A 15,351-nucleotide genomic window follows, 5' to 3' on the forward strand; every position below is an offset into this window, starting at 1 on the left:
CAGAGTCATGCCCCTTGGGACTCTGTGTGTGGGTGTGTGCAATGCATGCTCACATGTGTGTATTAGAAAATACTAAAAAAAAGGGAGATGTCAGATCAATTTGACATCAATACTTTCTCATCCCTCTTCCTGTTGTTCATGGAAAAAACACATATGGGAACCAGACTTCCTGTGGCATCGGAGCTACAGTGTGTGCTGCTGCTTCGTGTGTAGGGGTTACGGGACTTGTGGGCTGGTGTGACTGTGCAGTTTTTTTTTTAGACAAGCACTGCCAAATGTTCTGATGAAAAAATCCTCCAGGAACCACTCTGTGTCCTGGATTCATTATGCACCAACACCATGGACAAAACCACATGGAACATGTTGACTGGGATTAAAATAGAAAGGAGAGCAGAGAGAGTGGGAATGCTGGAAATCTGCGCAATCCTGTCTTCTCTCATGGACATCTTGTTGCTGTAAGCACGGGGGCCAGTGTTAGAGACAAGATGTGACCCTAAATATAGCCTCATCTCACCTCTCTCAAGGGCCCCTACATACGGGGGCCCCACTGTTCATACAGCATCCCACACAAGCAGCAGCTTTGATTATGCTCTGAGAACAAATGTTAGGTTGGACTACGTCATGTAGTCCAGAGCTCTCTCAAATTTGTCTTGACCAGCAGAGAGGAAGCAGGGCTCCCAGCCCTGACCTCTCACCTTTCACCCCCATGAGCCCGATTTTCCACGCAGAACTTCATGGATGGTTATGGTTTGCTGTGGTTATCTTCCCAGGATCCGGCCAACGAGGGAGACCCCCGCCGTCAAATAAACACATAGCACATTTATCAGCAAAAAACATAAACATAACAATTATGTAAGCAACTGAAGGGTGTTTGTGAATACAGTATGTGTTTATGTTCTCCTCTCCTTTATTTGAATAGGTCAGCGTGTGTGTGCGTAAAAAGTACGGGTGCATGAGCACGTGCTGTTTCGTTTTCTCATGCATGTTGATAAAATCAGATATTTGCTGTTCATTCTGCTCAGCGGAAACAGTATGTGTGCATCAGTTTTCCATTTGTTATTTTGACTACTGATATCTTGGCTGTACGAGGTCGTGTTGCAGCATTCATAGATATACTGTATAAAAATTAGGCTGTATAGATCTTGTTAATGAGAGCAGTAGAAGAAAGAAAAAGAAACTTCTGTAGCAAAAATGTCATGCTTTTAATCCAGACAGAAAAAAACAACAAATAAATAAATAAATAACTGTAAAGAAAATAATTGGCTGTGAGATTGATGTCCAGTAAGGGCTGTGATGTAAGCTGAGGTTTGATGCTCTCTGCTCCATTGCTCTCCTTATCTACTGCCTGTACGGACAGTGCCTTCTGGTTCATCAGACAAAAACCCACAGACACACACACTCCCACACATGCTCAAACTGTTAATCACCCAGACTCTCAATTCCTGCCTGAAACTCCCAGAGAGAGGAGGTTTTGATTTTGGTAGCACCAAGTCTGACATATTTATACATGTCATGAATGCCACAGAAAGTGAAACATTTATCAACATATGAACTAACTGTTACAAGCTGACTGAATTGATTGTCTGGAGATAGGATAAAGTCAAACTGTCCCTCCAATTGTTGATAAAGGTCAAGAATGTCAAACGGGAGCTGCTCAGAGATAAAACCAAGTGAAAGCAAGGTCGACTTAAAGTGTAACATTATGTAGCAGACAGAGCAATACATCTGTGATCTTTTCACTGTTTCAGTGAGTGTTAACTCACAGGCTAACTGTAATGTTAGCAGTGCAGGAAGACGTCAACTCCTTATGTAAGTAATATATTAGTAATTAAATAATGTTAGTAATAATACCGTAGACTGTAAAAATACTAATAATATAGAATAATACACATGTAAAATATGCATGTTAGCTGTGTCTACAGCCATGCTAGCAGCTCTGTGAGGCTGTTCCTCATGCTAACACCAGCTTGCTAACATGCTAATGGAGACAATGCTAACATTGTGATGCTGGGTACAGTGCCCATTAATGTTAGCTTAATGTATTAGCATGCGGTTAATTTTTCTTGTTTCTCTTTCTCTCTGTATATTATTGATAAGACTGTGAATTTTGTGAATATTTTGTTTCAGCCAGAAAATCAATAAAATTATGTTTACAAAAAAATGTATTAGCATGCTAACGGGGACAATGCTAATATGGTGAGGCTGAGAACAATATCCACTAACGTTAGCTCAATGTTTTAGCATGCTAACAGAGACAATGGTAACATGGTGAGGCTGAGCACAATATCCACTAACGTTAGTTCAATGTATTAGCATGCTAACAGAGACAAGGGTAACATGGTGAGGCTGAGCACAATATTCACTAACGTTAGCTCAATGTATTAGCATGCTAACAGAGACAATGGTAACATGGTGAGGCTGAATACAACATCCACTAACGTTAGCTTAATGTATTAGCATGCTAACAGTTGCTCAATCCTAAGTGCAGCTTTGGTTGGAAGTTTCCTTAGTTTTCCAGATTTTTGGTCATAAACTAAATGTATCAATAGGGACTGTTCTTTACTTATCAGAGGAGGGGGTGGCTAGGGTGTGACTTTGTTCTTTATTTTATTGTTTTTATTTTTTTACCCTTCCCAAACTACAGATATTTTTCGTTGAGCCTCCCTGAGTGACTGGTGAAACACCCATGATCCTTCCTCCACCATAATTAGATTTTTAAAACGTACGCTTTGATGTGTGAAAGTTAAAAGTTAAAAGCTGAAGGCAAAAATCATGGTATTGAAAAAAGAAATCTTGTTTTTTCACTCCTGTTGTGCACATGCAAACTTTATTTTGGGCCAAGTTTTAAATGAGATGTAGAATAAAGTGATTCTGATTAAACAGACCTATCGCTTTTTTAGCTCAGATCTAGTCTGACAAAGGCATTTGTGATGTGATGTGCAAGATGTGTCGAAAGAACCATCAGAAATTGAAAAATCCATCAATAAATTTTGTTTTTATAGTTTCTGGCTATTATCAGTGGTGGCCCTGGCACATTTGGTGTCCGAGGCAAGCTGAGGAGGCGTGGTGAGGCATGAACCCAGAAAAAAGGCCTCTCTATTATTTAGGAGACTTTGCTAGTTATATTGTTGTGGTCTTATGTCATAAAATAATAGTGGTAATAGTACTAGTAAAAAACAGTATGAGATAAACATTTTGATTTTTTTCTTCCCCCATTTGTGGTGCCCCCCATGGATGATGGTGCCCTTAGCATCCGCCAATACTGCCTATACCACAGGCTGGCACTGGCTATTATGAATGGTGAGAATTTGGTAGTTTTTTAAAGAAAACATGCCAATGGCTGGTTAGATATATACAAAACACACCCATTTCATTTTGTATGCTCCTCTCTTAAGCCAAATTAAAAAAAAGTTCCTCCCCAGTGCTTAAAAAATTATTTGGCATGCCTCCCCCTTTATGCACCACCCACTCATAAGTAATGAACAGTCTCGTGCTGCTAGCACAACTAAAATGTTAATGTTGCTTAAAAGTAAGTAGGCCTAATGTTAGTGTTAAGTAACTAATTAAAGTATTGCACCCAGGGTGTCTACAGGTCCTTCACTTTGACTAACTCTCCTGTGTGAAATTTCACATTTCTGATGTCTGATTTCTGAAATCTTTAAGCCCATTTAGTACCGTCTTTTACTTAATACTTGCACTTACCTGTTGGCAAGATGTAGATTAACCACTCTAATAATCATATCCCTACATAAAACCTACCACTGCATGGGACCAAAATACTTACTTTTATACTTACCTGCAATGCTTAAATAAGAAAAATGTGATTTTTTCCAGAAGTCAGTCTTAAATTTGGTTAACAATAATCTCATAAAGGTCTCATGAAGTATTAAATTTAAGTCCTTGGTAACTGTAGACACCCTGATTATGCCAAAACATGCTTAAAGTATTAGAAATGAAAGCACTCATCATGCTGAATACCCCCTTTCATAGTGTTAAAGGCTACATTAAATTACTGGATTATTATCCCTTACAAATGTTTGGAGGATTTAATGTTTTGGCTGGCGGAGGTGGCTACTGGAAGGTAGTTTCATCATGCTTTAAAAACTGATGGTTCTGTATGTTGAATGTTAATGTACAAGATAACTAGAGCTGTCAGATACATCTGGTGGAGTAAAGAGTACAATATTAATTATTATTTTATACTAATTTTGGTGTAGTGAAGCCATAATGTAGCAGAGAATGGTACTAGTGCCCCAATTATAGTGCTGTACTTGAGTAAATGTACTTGATTACCCCATTGGATTGCAGAGAAACTGCCAGGGGACATAGTTGTGTTTTTTCTGTCACCATGTGTTTCTGTTGGCCGGCATTAAGTCATAAATTTCTGTTTTTAGTTTTTGCATGTCATGACTGAGGGCCCTTGGCTTCTCTGTGTGTGTGTATGTGTGAGAACAACTGTGCATACCCAGCATGCCAGTGGAAGAACACTGCATTATGAAGTTTCCCTTTTGGAAAGCATAACCATCACATTTTCACAATTCTGTGCCATACAGTGGATTCCCAGTTTCTCATATCAAGAAGCCAACGACGAAGCTCTTCATTTGCGGCCTTCAAAATCTGCTGCCTTCTCTCTCGCCTTCATCCGTCATCCTCACCGTCAGCTTTCCCACGGCTATTAGAACTTGTCACATCCTGATAGATACTCAATGGAGCATAGTGCACACACACATCTGAACACGCGTGTAAACAGAGGCGAGCACGTCGCGTCGATGCGTGCATGCCAGGCTGAGATTAAGTACATCCAGTTGCACAAGTATTGAAGCATAGACGCACACGTGCACATGCGCGCGCACGTGCACACATAGGGACAGATGCACGCTCACACCATTGATCAAAGGAGCTGTGATGTAATCAGTCTCAGAGCTTTGCGAGCATCCCTCATTAACTTTCACCAGAGGCTTTAATGAAAAACCACTGGAGGGAATCTCCGCTTTCTCTCCTTCTTTCCCTCCTCTTTCTCCCTCTCTTTCCTTCTCATCTCCTTGTTCACTCCCTGCAGTATCTGCTCGTCCTCCCCCTCATTCATCTTCCATACTGTGCCTCCCCCCTCTCCCTCTGCCCCAGTAGCTGGCTTGACTTCCGCTGAAACAGAGTAAATATTTCCCATGGCTTATCTGACCGCTGGCAGGACGAATATGACACAAAGTGCGAGGCTCTGCTAATTAACACACAGCCTCCGTTCCTCAGGTCAGAGGCCCCGGTGGGGACAGTTAGAGCTTTAAGTTTGACACCTCAAACACACTGGTGTCCTGTTAATTATGGTCAGGTATGACACATGGTTGTGTTTCTGCAGTCACTGGAGATGTAGCTATTTCTCAAACTCACATCTTGACTTGATTTTCCTAGCTTTGGCCTTTTCTGGTAGAAACTCTGGGAGGGAGGGAAAAAAAAGGAGGGATAGAATGAAAAACAGAGAGAGCACGTTTCTCTTATTCTCTCTCTCCCTGCAGGCTGGCCTGTGTCCAGGTACAGTCCAGCCCCTTGGTAATGATGGAGGCGTGACGTGTTAGCAACTTCCCTGTTGTGCAATCATCAAGAGGCTCTTGGGGGCTATAAGACCCCCAACCTCATCTGGTTTCTCAGAGCCTTCACTCTGATTTCTACACACACACACAGATGCACACACACAAACACAGAGGCATGATATGGTCTGGGGCACTCAGCTGTGCAGTTTCTATTAGAGGGGTCGAGGAGCAATTGTCAAGACATGGACTTTAGCCAAGAGAGACACTGAAAACGGCTTGACTGCTTTTGGACTGGATGCCTAATCACTCAAAGGTAAAATTAATTCTTTAAATAGACCAAAATTATATATTTATTCTAGTTTGATTTGTTTTTTATTATTTATTCTATAATTAATGCATTCCCCTGGTGCACCGGACCGTAATAGGTGATTTAAGATTCCTGTAAAACAATTGCAACTTAAATTAAGATGACACTTTTTCATGAAATGTTTCAAAAATTTATTTCAGTCATTAATACACAATCGATGTTTCTAAGGAACCCATTAAGCAGCCAGAACATTACAACGCCCTCATATGTATTTCATTACTGCCCAACTTCAAGAGTGGTGTAATGTATTTTTGCTGTGATTAGTTATCAAGTAGGACAGCTAATAAACACTGCAGCCAGCTAAAGATTACCATGCATTACTGTGTCCATAAAAGGCAGCTGAATTTTGAATGCTGTCTGTTTTGTTTTATTTCCAGCCGACCTTGGAAAACTGAAAGGAGGGAAGTGAAATTGTGTGACGCAAGGGTACATCCAGTTCCATAATGGCAATCCCAAATGACCTCTCCCTTTTCAACTCCACCTCCTCCCTTTATTCAGCAACAAAGATTGAACCTAACACCTCTCTGGCCCCCTCTGCTCCCCACTGCCCGGACTGGCCTCCCATACCCATGACCATAGTTATCCCCGCCATCTACAGCGTTATCTGCGTGCTGGGAACCATAGCCAACGCCCTGGCAGTGTGCGTGTTGGCCCATGCCAGCGCCTCAAGGAGAACTGTTGCTAACACTTTCATGCTGAACCTGTGTGTATCCGACCTGCTGTTCCTGCTGTCTCTCCCGCTGTGGGCCGTCTACTACTCCCAGGGCTACAGCTGGCCCTTTGGCTGGGTTGCCTGCAAAGTCTGCGGAGCTCTCCACAATCTCAACCTCTACGCGTCCATCTTCTTCATCACATGCATGAGCATAGACCGCTACCTGGCCATTGTGCATCCGCTCCGCTCCCAGAGTGCACGAGACCCCAAGCGTGCCCGGCTTACATGCATCCTGGTGTGGGTGCTGGCATGTGCTTGCTCGGCCCCCATCTTTTACCTGAGGAACACTTACCACCTGGAGAGGCTTGGCGTGGAGGCCTGTGTGATTGACTATCCTGATGATACCTGGTATATGACCCTGGTCTGGATGAAGATGTGTCTGGCCTTTCTGCTGCCACTGCTTGTCATCTCTTGTTGCTACTGTGCTATAGGTAGACATTTGTTGGCTGATACAGGGCTGGTAAGAATGCAGAATGTGTCACACCCCAACATGCCCTCTTTTAAATCACTGGAGTCCAGGGACGGTTGCAGTAGACCAGACAGACCCCCGACTCCCTGCGTGAGCCCCAGCTTTAGCGCGAGCAGACCCCTGGAGGGCAGGGGGCTGGAGCGGGTGTTGTGGACAGTAGCTGCTGTGGTCGTGGCCTTTTTCCTCTGCTGGTTCCCCTTCCACTGCGTGACCTTCTTGGATGTGCTGATGAGTGATGGCTGGTTGGATGGCTGTGGGATAGACTGGACAATCCACAACCTCACCCCTCTGACCCTCTGCTTGGGCTTCTCTAACTCTGCCATCAACCCCGTGCTATACTGCTTCATCGGGAACCATTTCCGAGGCCGTCTCGGGGGGCTCTGCAAGGGCCTGTGTGTTCGTATGAAGGTCCGTGGCGATGATCACAGCCAGAAGAGGGGCTCCTTTAGCACCAGGCTAAGCTCCTTCTCCCGAAAACTCAGTGACCTGAAAGACCTGGCGATTGTGGAGCCCTCGGGTTCTGCTTAGCAAGTCCCTAGAAGGGAGACTTTCCCCTCACTCACTTGGTCTCACACCCCAAAGAGTGATGCCAGCGTCAAGTGACTGCCAAACTCCAATATGCATGAATGTGTGAGACGGAGCTGTTACTATAACTGACTGAGTCAAAGTCCAGCAGAGCTCCATTCTGCCCTACAAAGACAGAAAAAAAGGAACTAAAGAAAACATGAAGCTGAGGGGAAAAAGGTTTAAAGGAACAGTTCGCCCTAAAAACACATATGTTTTCTCTTACCTGTGGTACTTTTTATCAATCTAGATTGTTTTGGTGTGAGTTTCTGATGTTGGAGATATAGGACGTTGAGATGTCTGCTTTTTCTCCAATATAATGGAACTAAATGGCACTCGGTTTGTGGTGCTCCAAATGGCAAAAATAAAACAAAATCTGCATTTGAAAAACTCAACAGCAAAGTTTCTTTCCAGAAATCATGACCAGGTTACTCAAGATAATCCACAGACCTTGTTGTGAACAGTTTCATGTAGGAAATATTTTCTTTCTACTGAACTACACCCATATCATGGCACAGAAGGAAGCGTGTACTCCACTCATGGACAAGAAGTTTGTGCTCATGACTGCACGGTGATAGGGTTGGTGGGTGTAGTTAGGCAGACAGGAAATAGTTCCAACATGAAGCTGTTCACAACAAGGTCTGTGCTGTATTTTGAGTAACCAGGTCACAATTTCTGGAATGAGACATTGCTGTTGAGTTTTTCATATATACTATTTTCGTGCTTTGGGCACCACAAGCTGAGTGCTAACTAGTTTCATTATATAGGACAAAACCTAGACATCTCTACTGATGATATCTCCAACACTCAGCAACTCACACACATAAAAAAATCTAGATTGATAAATAGCACTACAGGTAAGAGGAAATATATGTATTTTCAATTCTGTAGTGAACTGTTTTTAAACAGTTAAAAACACTTTTTTGTTTTTTTAAGTTTTGCAGCTAGTTTGCCAAACCGTGTAACAGATAATTTATACACTTCACACCTTTAAAGCTGCAGCAGTCAGCTGTTTTTAGTGAAATAGCTTTAAAGAATGTACTGCAAACAACCTGCACAGCAGACAGAAACAGTTGGTGACTAGCTGGTGAACACAGCACAACATTTAGCAGCTAAGGAGCCTCATATTTTCCACAGGAGTTGGTGGAGACCAACAATGGAGTGTGAATATTGGACTTACAAATTTTACAAGTTCTCTGTATAAACTTTAAAGATAAATGATATGTTGGTTTTTATGTTCACAAAGTTCTCCCATGTCAGTTACAGCTACTCTGCTAAGCTAGGCTAGTATTAGTTTAGCAGGACCAATTTAGCTGCTGTTACTTTATCATGGTTGGAATTAGCTTCTGCCTCATGTACATGGGATCATAACTTGATATTAAGATGTTTGGTGACCATAATAGTTTTTTATCACATGAAAACAGGCATGAAGGAAGAGGTACATTTATGTTTACCTCCTGTAATGCTAGCTGTAGCTATCTCAACAGCTAGCTTGTTTTTAAGCTTCATTTTGTAGCTTTGCAAACTGTGATTTCTCTGAAATGATACCAAAGCATAATATTTTATATGGTAACACAATGTTATTGAGGTTTCTCCATTTTGAATGCCTAGCTACTACATTTTGGCTTTGTACAGGCCAAAACATTGAAAGACAGAAGAAGAAGAATAATTATTAACCAGTCATAGCAATGCTACCATTACTGTTCTTTTTGGGACAAAGATATTATATGTGTAATCATGTAACCTGTAACATTTTTATTATATTATTCTGTAAAGACAGATTAGGAAAATAAGAATGACTGCATTTCTTTGACTGAATAAGAAATAAAGTGAACAATATTTCCCTATCAGTGCCACTTCTTTGTTGGGTTCGACCTTTCTTTCCCTAAAACAGGAGGTTGCTGAGTTTATCTCAGTTCAGAGACACACATGCAACAATTTTGTGAAACTGATTCCATTTATGATTTTTTTACTTTCCCAATCTCACCCTCCAACAGCTGTGACTCCTGAGTTTCCGCCCCCCTGGGAATGAGAGTGCGGGGATTACTGTCGGTCCGGCAGATGGGCATTCAGTCTCCCCCCTTTTTCCTCCCCTCCTAGAATGCCTCACATGGATTCCGTACATATCAAGGCCAGATATCATAATCTCATACTAATGTCCTTATGAAGCATTCCAGTCCAGCCAGTTGTGTTGGTCGAGGGAGCCACCAGCTAATCAATGATGTATCTCTGTCTGCTATTTGTGTCCAGTATAGATCCACTGCATTCTGCATTGACCCTGGCCTGCCTCTCTGTGAGCTCAGAGCCGAAGGGAGTATGGTTTAATTTTGTTTTGCGCTGGTGGAGGCTATGGGATTATTATACACAGGAATATTGAGTGGATAATAGTAGATATACTTTTCTTTGTGCCTAAACGGTGAAGTGGTTTTGCTTTTCCTTATTCCAGACTTAAAAGCAATACAGCCTAAATGTTTTTAGAAATATGGGACCCAAATGAAAGACAGGGCACTTTACTTCAGCTTACTTGCAGCAGGTGGCTCCTTATTCATCTTGAAAAGCTTGCCACTGGATGGCGCTAAAGTGCTGTAGAAGCAGTGAACAAGATGCCACTGGCTGCTTACCCAGACAGAGCCCCAAAGTCCCACCGCTCATGATCTCTCTGAGCCGAGGGAAAGATGGCTCTGACACAGACTGATGACTCATGTAGGATACTGAATGTATAAAAACAGAAATCTCCAACAAATGCTGCATTTAAAGAGAACTACCAGCTCAAAGAATGCACTGAATGGCACAATCATCTGGTTTGCCTTCCTTGAAGGGTCCATTGCAAGGAGCATCTGGTGGTCTGAGGGACTCCACGCAGTTGTGACCGTGGTGTGAATGAAAACCGAGAATAATATACATCTCAGCACGTCTGAGCCGAGCTTAAAGTGCCAGACGCTGTACCATCATCTCGGTAAAACGAGGACGGCTGCAAACAGTCAATATTTTAATCACCATCTTTAATTTGACACGGCAGAACTTTCCAACTGACAGGACAGATTGCGGGATGAGTTTGTTGCAGCTCCGCAGTATGTTCATGTACACAGCTTCGTTAGCTGATGTTCCACAGAGCAGGTGTGAGTGTCCTTGACACACGTCTTAAAGAAGACAGATCAGTGACGTGACTGAGAACATGTGCTACAGTGTGGACGTGTGATGATGATAAAATACAAGCTAAGAAAAGGGAACACTTTAAACACAAGCTGTCTGTAGGTTTACCACAAAATGTCTCTAATTTATCATAATGTAATGTATCAAAGTAGTGGGCCTCATTGTGGCTTAGTCTTTCTTTATGTGTTTTAATGCTTATTTAAGTTGAGAAATATGAGGCATTGGTGATATTTTTATAATTTGTTGTGGAAAGTAGCTACTTAACCCAAGTGTGGTGCTAAAGTATAATGTTGAGGTACATTATACTAATACTACACTACATCTCAGAGGGAAATATTGTACTTTTTACTCCACTTGTCGTAGCTGTAGTGACAAATTTATAAATAAATTGCACTGTTCACTGCTTTGTGACCTCTTACACAATCCCAGAACCTGGCTGTAGGCACTTATCATGTCTTGGATGTGTATGAGTTGTTAGCAGCTCCACCAAAACTTCTTAGATTTTTGTATTTAATCAAAAAATGATCCAATATTTCACAAAAAGCTGAGACTAGATAAAAGTTAAAAAGAGAGGGCTTTTTTTTAAAAAAAAAAAAAAGAAAAAAGTAAACTACCTAAAGAAGTTAAAACTAACTCCACCTGCCACAGCTACAGCTGTAAAATGCTACTGACACTGAACTGTGGTGAAAATAGACAGTGTAAGCAAACTTCTGTTAATAAGAAAACAAAGTGCAGCCTCCTGATAATTGAGCTGGAAACAGTATAAGTCACTGCATAAGCACAATATACGTTTTCCTGTGTGAAAAGAGTGATATTGCTTTTTTTTATCCCCCTCTTGTGCTTTCTATTGTTGTGGAAATATTCAGTTAGAATCTTTGAAGTTATTTCCTGTTGAAAAATACAATCATTTCCTGAGAGATACACAAACCCACATTTTAGGTGTGTGTTCGCGCACACGTGTATGTGTGTGTGTGTTGTAGTGAGAGAGGAAGGCTGCGCAATGAGCCCATAAAGGTTAGAGGTTAGAGAGAGCTGCTATCAGTCTGAGTAAGAAAGTGGAAAATCAGAAAGCTGGCTCGCAGAAGCTCTGGCTCCCAAACGGACGTTTGAAACAGCGAGAACCAAAAATCAAATGAGAGGCTGGACAGCTGCCTCACCTGTGTTCCCAGTCTAGAGGATACACAGTGAAGACCAAAAGGCTCGCCCGCAGTAAAAGTTGAAGGTGAGAAAGAGCGAGAGAAGGTAGAGGAGAGCTGGCACTTGGGAGCAGAACAAAAAGCATATCTGGAGAGAAGCCGTGATGGAAAACCTGCCTGTCTACCACGGACCCATCGGCAAGGAGGAGGGGGAGAGGCGGCTGGCCCAGGACGGGAGAGATGGGTGCTATCTAGTCCGCAACAGTGACTCTGTGCCAGGCGTCTACTGCCTGTGTGTGCTGTGAGTACAGATTGTGCAATATCTTTGCTTCTTTACTGAGACCTCAACACATAATCCTATTTTCTGCTATTATAGAGATTATTGATCTCCTCACATTTAAGAAAATCAAAGCACAAAGGCATGAAGTATTAACTGAAACAAAAAATATAGCGGCCTGTTATTTAGTGTGAAGTCTCCCAGGAGCAATAACAATGACACTGATTTCATTAAGCTGAAAGATGAACCCAGGGTCAAAGGTGTTTCTGTGTGTGTGTGCAGGTACAATGGATACGTCTACACATACAGACTCCACAAGGACGACGCCGGCTCATGGGCCGCTGAAGTGAGACACTTTATTATTTTATTACTCGCTCTCATACTGCACCGATACTTTCCGTACCCTAAAACTTTACAAGAGAGGCAAAAACAGCTGCACATCCGCCTCGCTTTGGTTGGTGTTTATTAGTTCTAGAGGTTGTTTTGGTGGCAGCCTAATTCAGCAAGCTGTGAATTTGAGGCAAACATGTTTTTTTTTTTTCAGGAGTGACAGCACTGAGAAATGGGTTCTTTTCCTTTAGCAATAACACCCTGTGAGATAGTCCCCCCCCACCCTCCACCCTACTCCAACACCACAAATTTAAGACGCCACAGCATCAGCATATACTCCAGAGATGGGAAATGTAGAATTGCATTTGACAGCATTTCTGATGGGATATGTAATTGAGCACTGAGGGTTGGCAAACACCCAGAGATGTGAACGTATAGAGACATCTGAAGTCTGTGTCTCTCGCTGACAACTAAAGCTCAATGCTGTTGTAACTACATTTTACCCTCGCTCATTTTTACTGACAGCATCAAGCCAACAGACAGCAGGGGGAGAGGACTCGAATTAAACGGATTTCACTACAAGCTCGATAACAGTTTACATTATTCATGTGCAATATCAATCACTTTAATGAAATATTCCACGGGAACAGAGGTAACACTTGTGGCCGGAGACAGAAACATCCAAAGTGCTTTGCTTTGGAAAAGTGCTGCTTCTTCTCTGTTTGATTGAATGATTTCAAAAATGCACTGAAAGAACAAGATTTTCACCATTTCTCACAGCATGATTGATCGCACAGAGTGACAAACAAATAATGCTTTTCTTTAAAAGTCCTTACTTGACAAAATTATAATTCTTTGAAAGCTTTATAGTCTAGAGATTTTAAACGGACAGCTGTGGGCAAAGTGGGAAATTGACGAGGGTCAGTAATAATGCAAATATCCCTGAAAAATCTTGGATAAAATTTCACTCAATCCAAATGAAAACTGTCACGTAAAACCTTTGTTACCTCGGAAGATGAACTTTTTCTTTTTTTTACTTCTAAAAATGATCCTTGTGTTATTTCAGTTTTATCCAGTCACAAGTAAAGCTGTTGAGATACTGCTGGGACACTTAAAGCATCTTAGATGTCACACATAAATCCGAAAATAAATGCTTTCTGTTGACTAGCAAAATATAAAAAAGAGCCCAGGGGAGTGGATGCTTTCAGAGGCAACTGCAACCAGAATCTTCCTAATTTAGCTTGTAAACCCCACGAGTATAGTTTCCATGCTGCCACAGTAGTTTTCACAGCAATTACAGATTGGATTTCTTTTGCATCTTCTTATTTATTGATACCTTTTTATTGCCTTAAATGTGAGCTCAGTGTGAATGTGTGGACCAGATATATGAAAATATAACTGACATGCTTCCCTGCTCGCCATGCACCCGTTTTTCTGCCTCTACCTTCAGCGTATCTGATGTCTCTTTATAAGGTGAATCTGTGAGAGCTCATTTCAAACCGGTCCCCGTCCTGTCCTCTTCATTTCCCTGTGGGGTTTGATGTGGAGATGGAGACGAGGGAGCTGAATTCTCCTCTGCTTTTTTTTTTTTTTTACCCTCTTGTGTTTCAGACCACTCCTGGTGTGCAGAAACGATATTTCCGGCAAATCAGGAACTTGATAGCAGCTTTCCAGAAGCCCGGACAAGGAATTGCCATGCCTCTGCTCTACCCTGTCACAGCTCAGAGACGGGCACAAACACACACAGAGGCACAGATGCCCAGTAATAGCCTGTCACCGACACACAGCAGCCCTAACGCTTACCTCCAGCAGCGGCCACCTCATGCTGCTCAGGGACAGAAAAACAGGAACAAGAAGGAGGTGCGGCAAGCTTTCGGTTAGGGACAAACCCTAAGCTCAGTTTTGACCTAATTATAAACAAAGAAACTGTCTTTGCATCATGCCTGCTGTTGCATGTCACACGCTGTGTGAAGTAAATGTCATTTTTTTTCCAATTAATGAGCTCCTGTTTGTTAAATCAAGTCATTTAGGTTCTAGCTGTGACTCAGATCTCACTATCCTTCCAGCATCTCTCGCCTTGTTTTTCTGCACATGCGGCACAGAAAGTGCCTCATAACTTTCAGGGATGTAATGTGAAATATTCAACTGCTGAAACATTAATATCCATCACTGCATACGTAAGTTGACAACAAATATTGTGCTCTGTTTTCTTAATGCAATTCGGTTATGTGAATGGCAAAGGAAATAAATGATATTGGTTGAAATAAACTCTTTTAAATGAGGTCACGCGTACACAGCCATACACACCCGAGCCTCCCTATGACATATAATGTGGAACAAAAATTCAATTTGACATATTGAAGTACTGATTTCCGTGGAGAGAATGCTGACTACTCGAGAGGAGGGGGGCGGGGGGCTGTCATTCATCTGATTGACATTACTGGCTCTTCATGAAAAAAATGAGAAAGACAGAAAGAGAAGGAAAGAGAAAGAGAGAGAGCATCCATTCAGCCTAGACGATTCTTCAGTGCAGCGGTCTCCTAGCAACCGGACCCTCCATCTTTTCACCGCTGAGATGAGGTTGGACAGTATCTAGCGGAGCATATGGTTTAGAAGGGAAGGTGCATCGCAGCCGATCAGCAAAGTGCTAGTCAGGAACGTATATCACCTGCTCACAGTCAGAACATATGCATTGTGCGGCTTTGTCATCCTCAGCCCAGGAGAGAAACACAAACAATTAATGGTGGGCAGATGGTGGAGTGACGGTGGGAGGGAGGCGAGTGGGGGATAGGCAGACGGACGGGGAGGTGGATTAGTG

General features: G+C 42.3%; 2 protein-coding genes across 2 annotated transcripts; both read left to right on the top strand.

Moving 5' to 3' along the window:
- Window positions 1-5,641: 5,641 nt before the first annotated feature.
- On the top strand, window positions 5,642-9,484 carry LOC117260717 (type-2 angiotensin II receptor-like). The gene is made up of 2 exons (XM_033632767.2): window positions 5,642-5,838; window positions 6,270-9,484. The coding sequence occupies exon 2, from the start codon at window positions 6,336-6,338 to the stop codon at window positions 7,599-7,601; it is 1,266 nt and encodes a 421-aa protein (XP_033488658.1). The 5' UTR covers window positions 5,642-5,838; window positions 6,270-6,335; the 3' UTR covers window positions 7,602-9,484.
- Window positions 9,485-11,939: 2,455 nt separating this feature from the next.
- On the top strand, window positions 11,940-14,801 carry LOC117260777 (SH2 domain-containing protein 1A-like). Its single transcript, XM_033632859.2, has 3 exons — window positions 11,940-12,227; window positions 12,486-12,549; window positions 14,145-14,801. Exons 1-3 carry the CDS (start codon window positions 12,091-12,093, stop codon window positions 14,412-14,414), a joined length of 471 nt encoding a protein of 156 aa, XP_033488750.1. The 5' UTR covers window positions 11,940-12,090; the 3' UTR covers window positions 14,415-14,801.
- Window positions 14,802-15,351: the final 550 nt, after the last annotated feature.

Source organism: Epinephelus lanceolatus, chromosome 7, assembly GCF_041903045.1.
Source record: "Epinephelus lanceolatus isolate andai-2023 chromosome 7, ASM4190304v1, whole genome shotgun sequence".
Lineage (NCBI taxonomy): Eukaryota > Metazoa > Chordata > Actinopteri > Perciformes > Serranidae > Epinephelus > Epinephelus lanceolatus.

Coding starts and splice junctions, on each gene's coding strand:
- LOC117260717 (XM_033632767.2), top strand. CDS start 6,336: ATGGCAATCCCAAATGACCTCTCCCTTTTCAACTCCACCTCCTCCCTT.
- LOC117260777 (XM_033632859.2), top strand. CDS start 12,091: ATGGAAAACCTGCCTGTCTACCACGGACCCATCGGCAAGGAGGAGGGG. Junction 12,228..12,485: donor GTCTACTGCCTGTGTGTGCT/GTGAGTACAGAT, acceptor GTGTGTGTGCAG/GTACAATGGATACGTCTACA. Junction 12,550..14,144: donor CCGGCTCATGGGCCGCTGAA/GTGAGACACTTT, acceptor CTTGTGTTTCAG/ACCACTCCTGGTGTGCAGAA.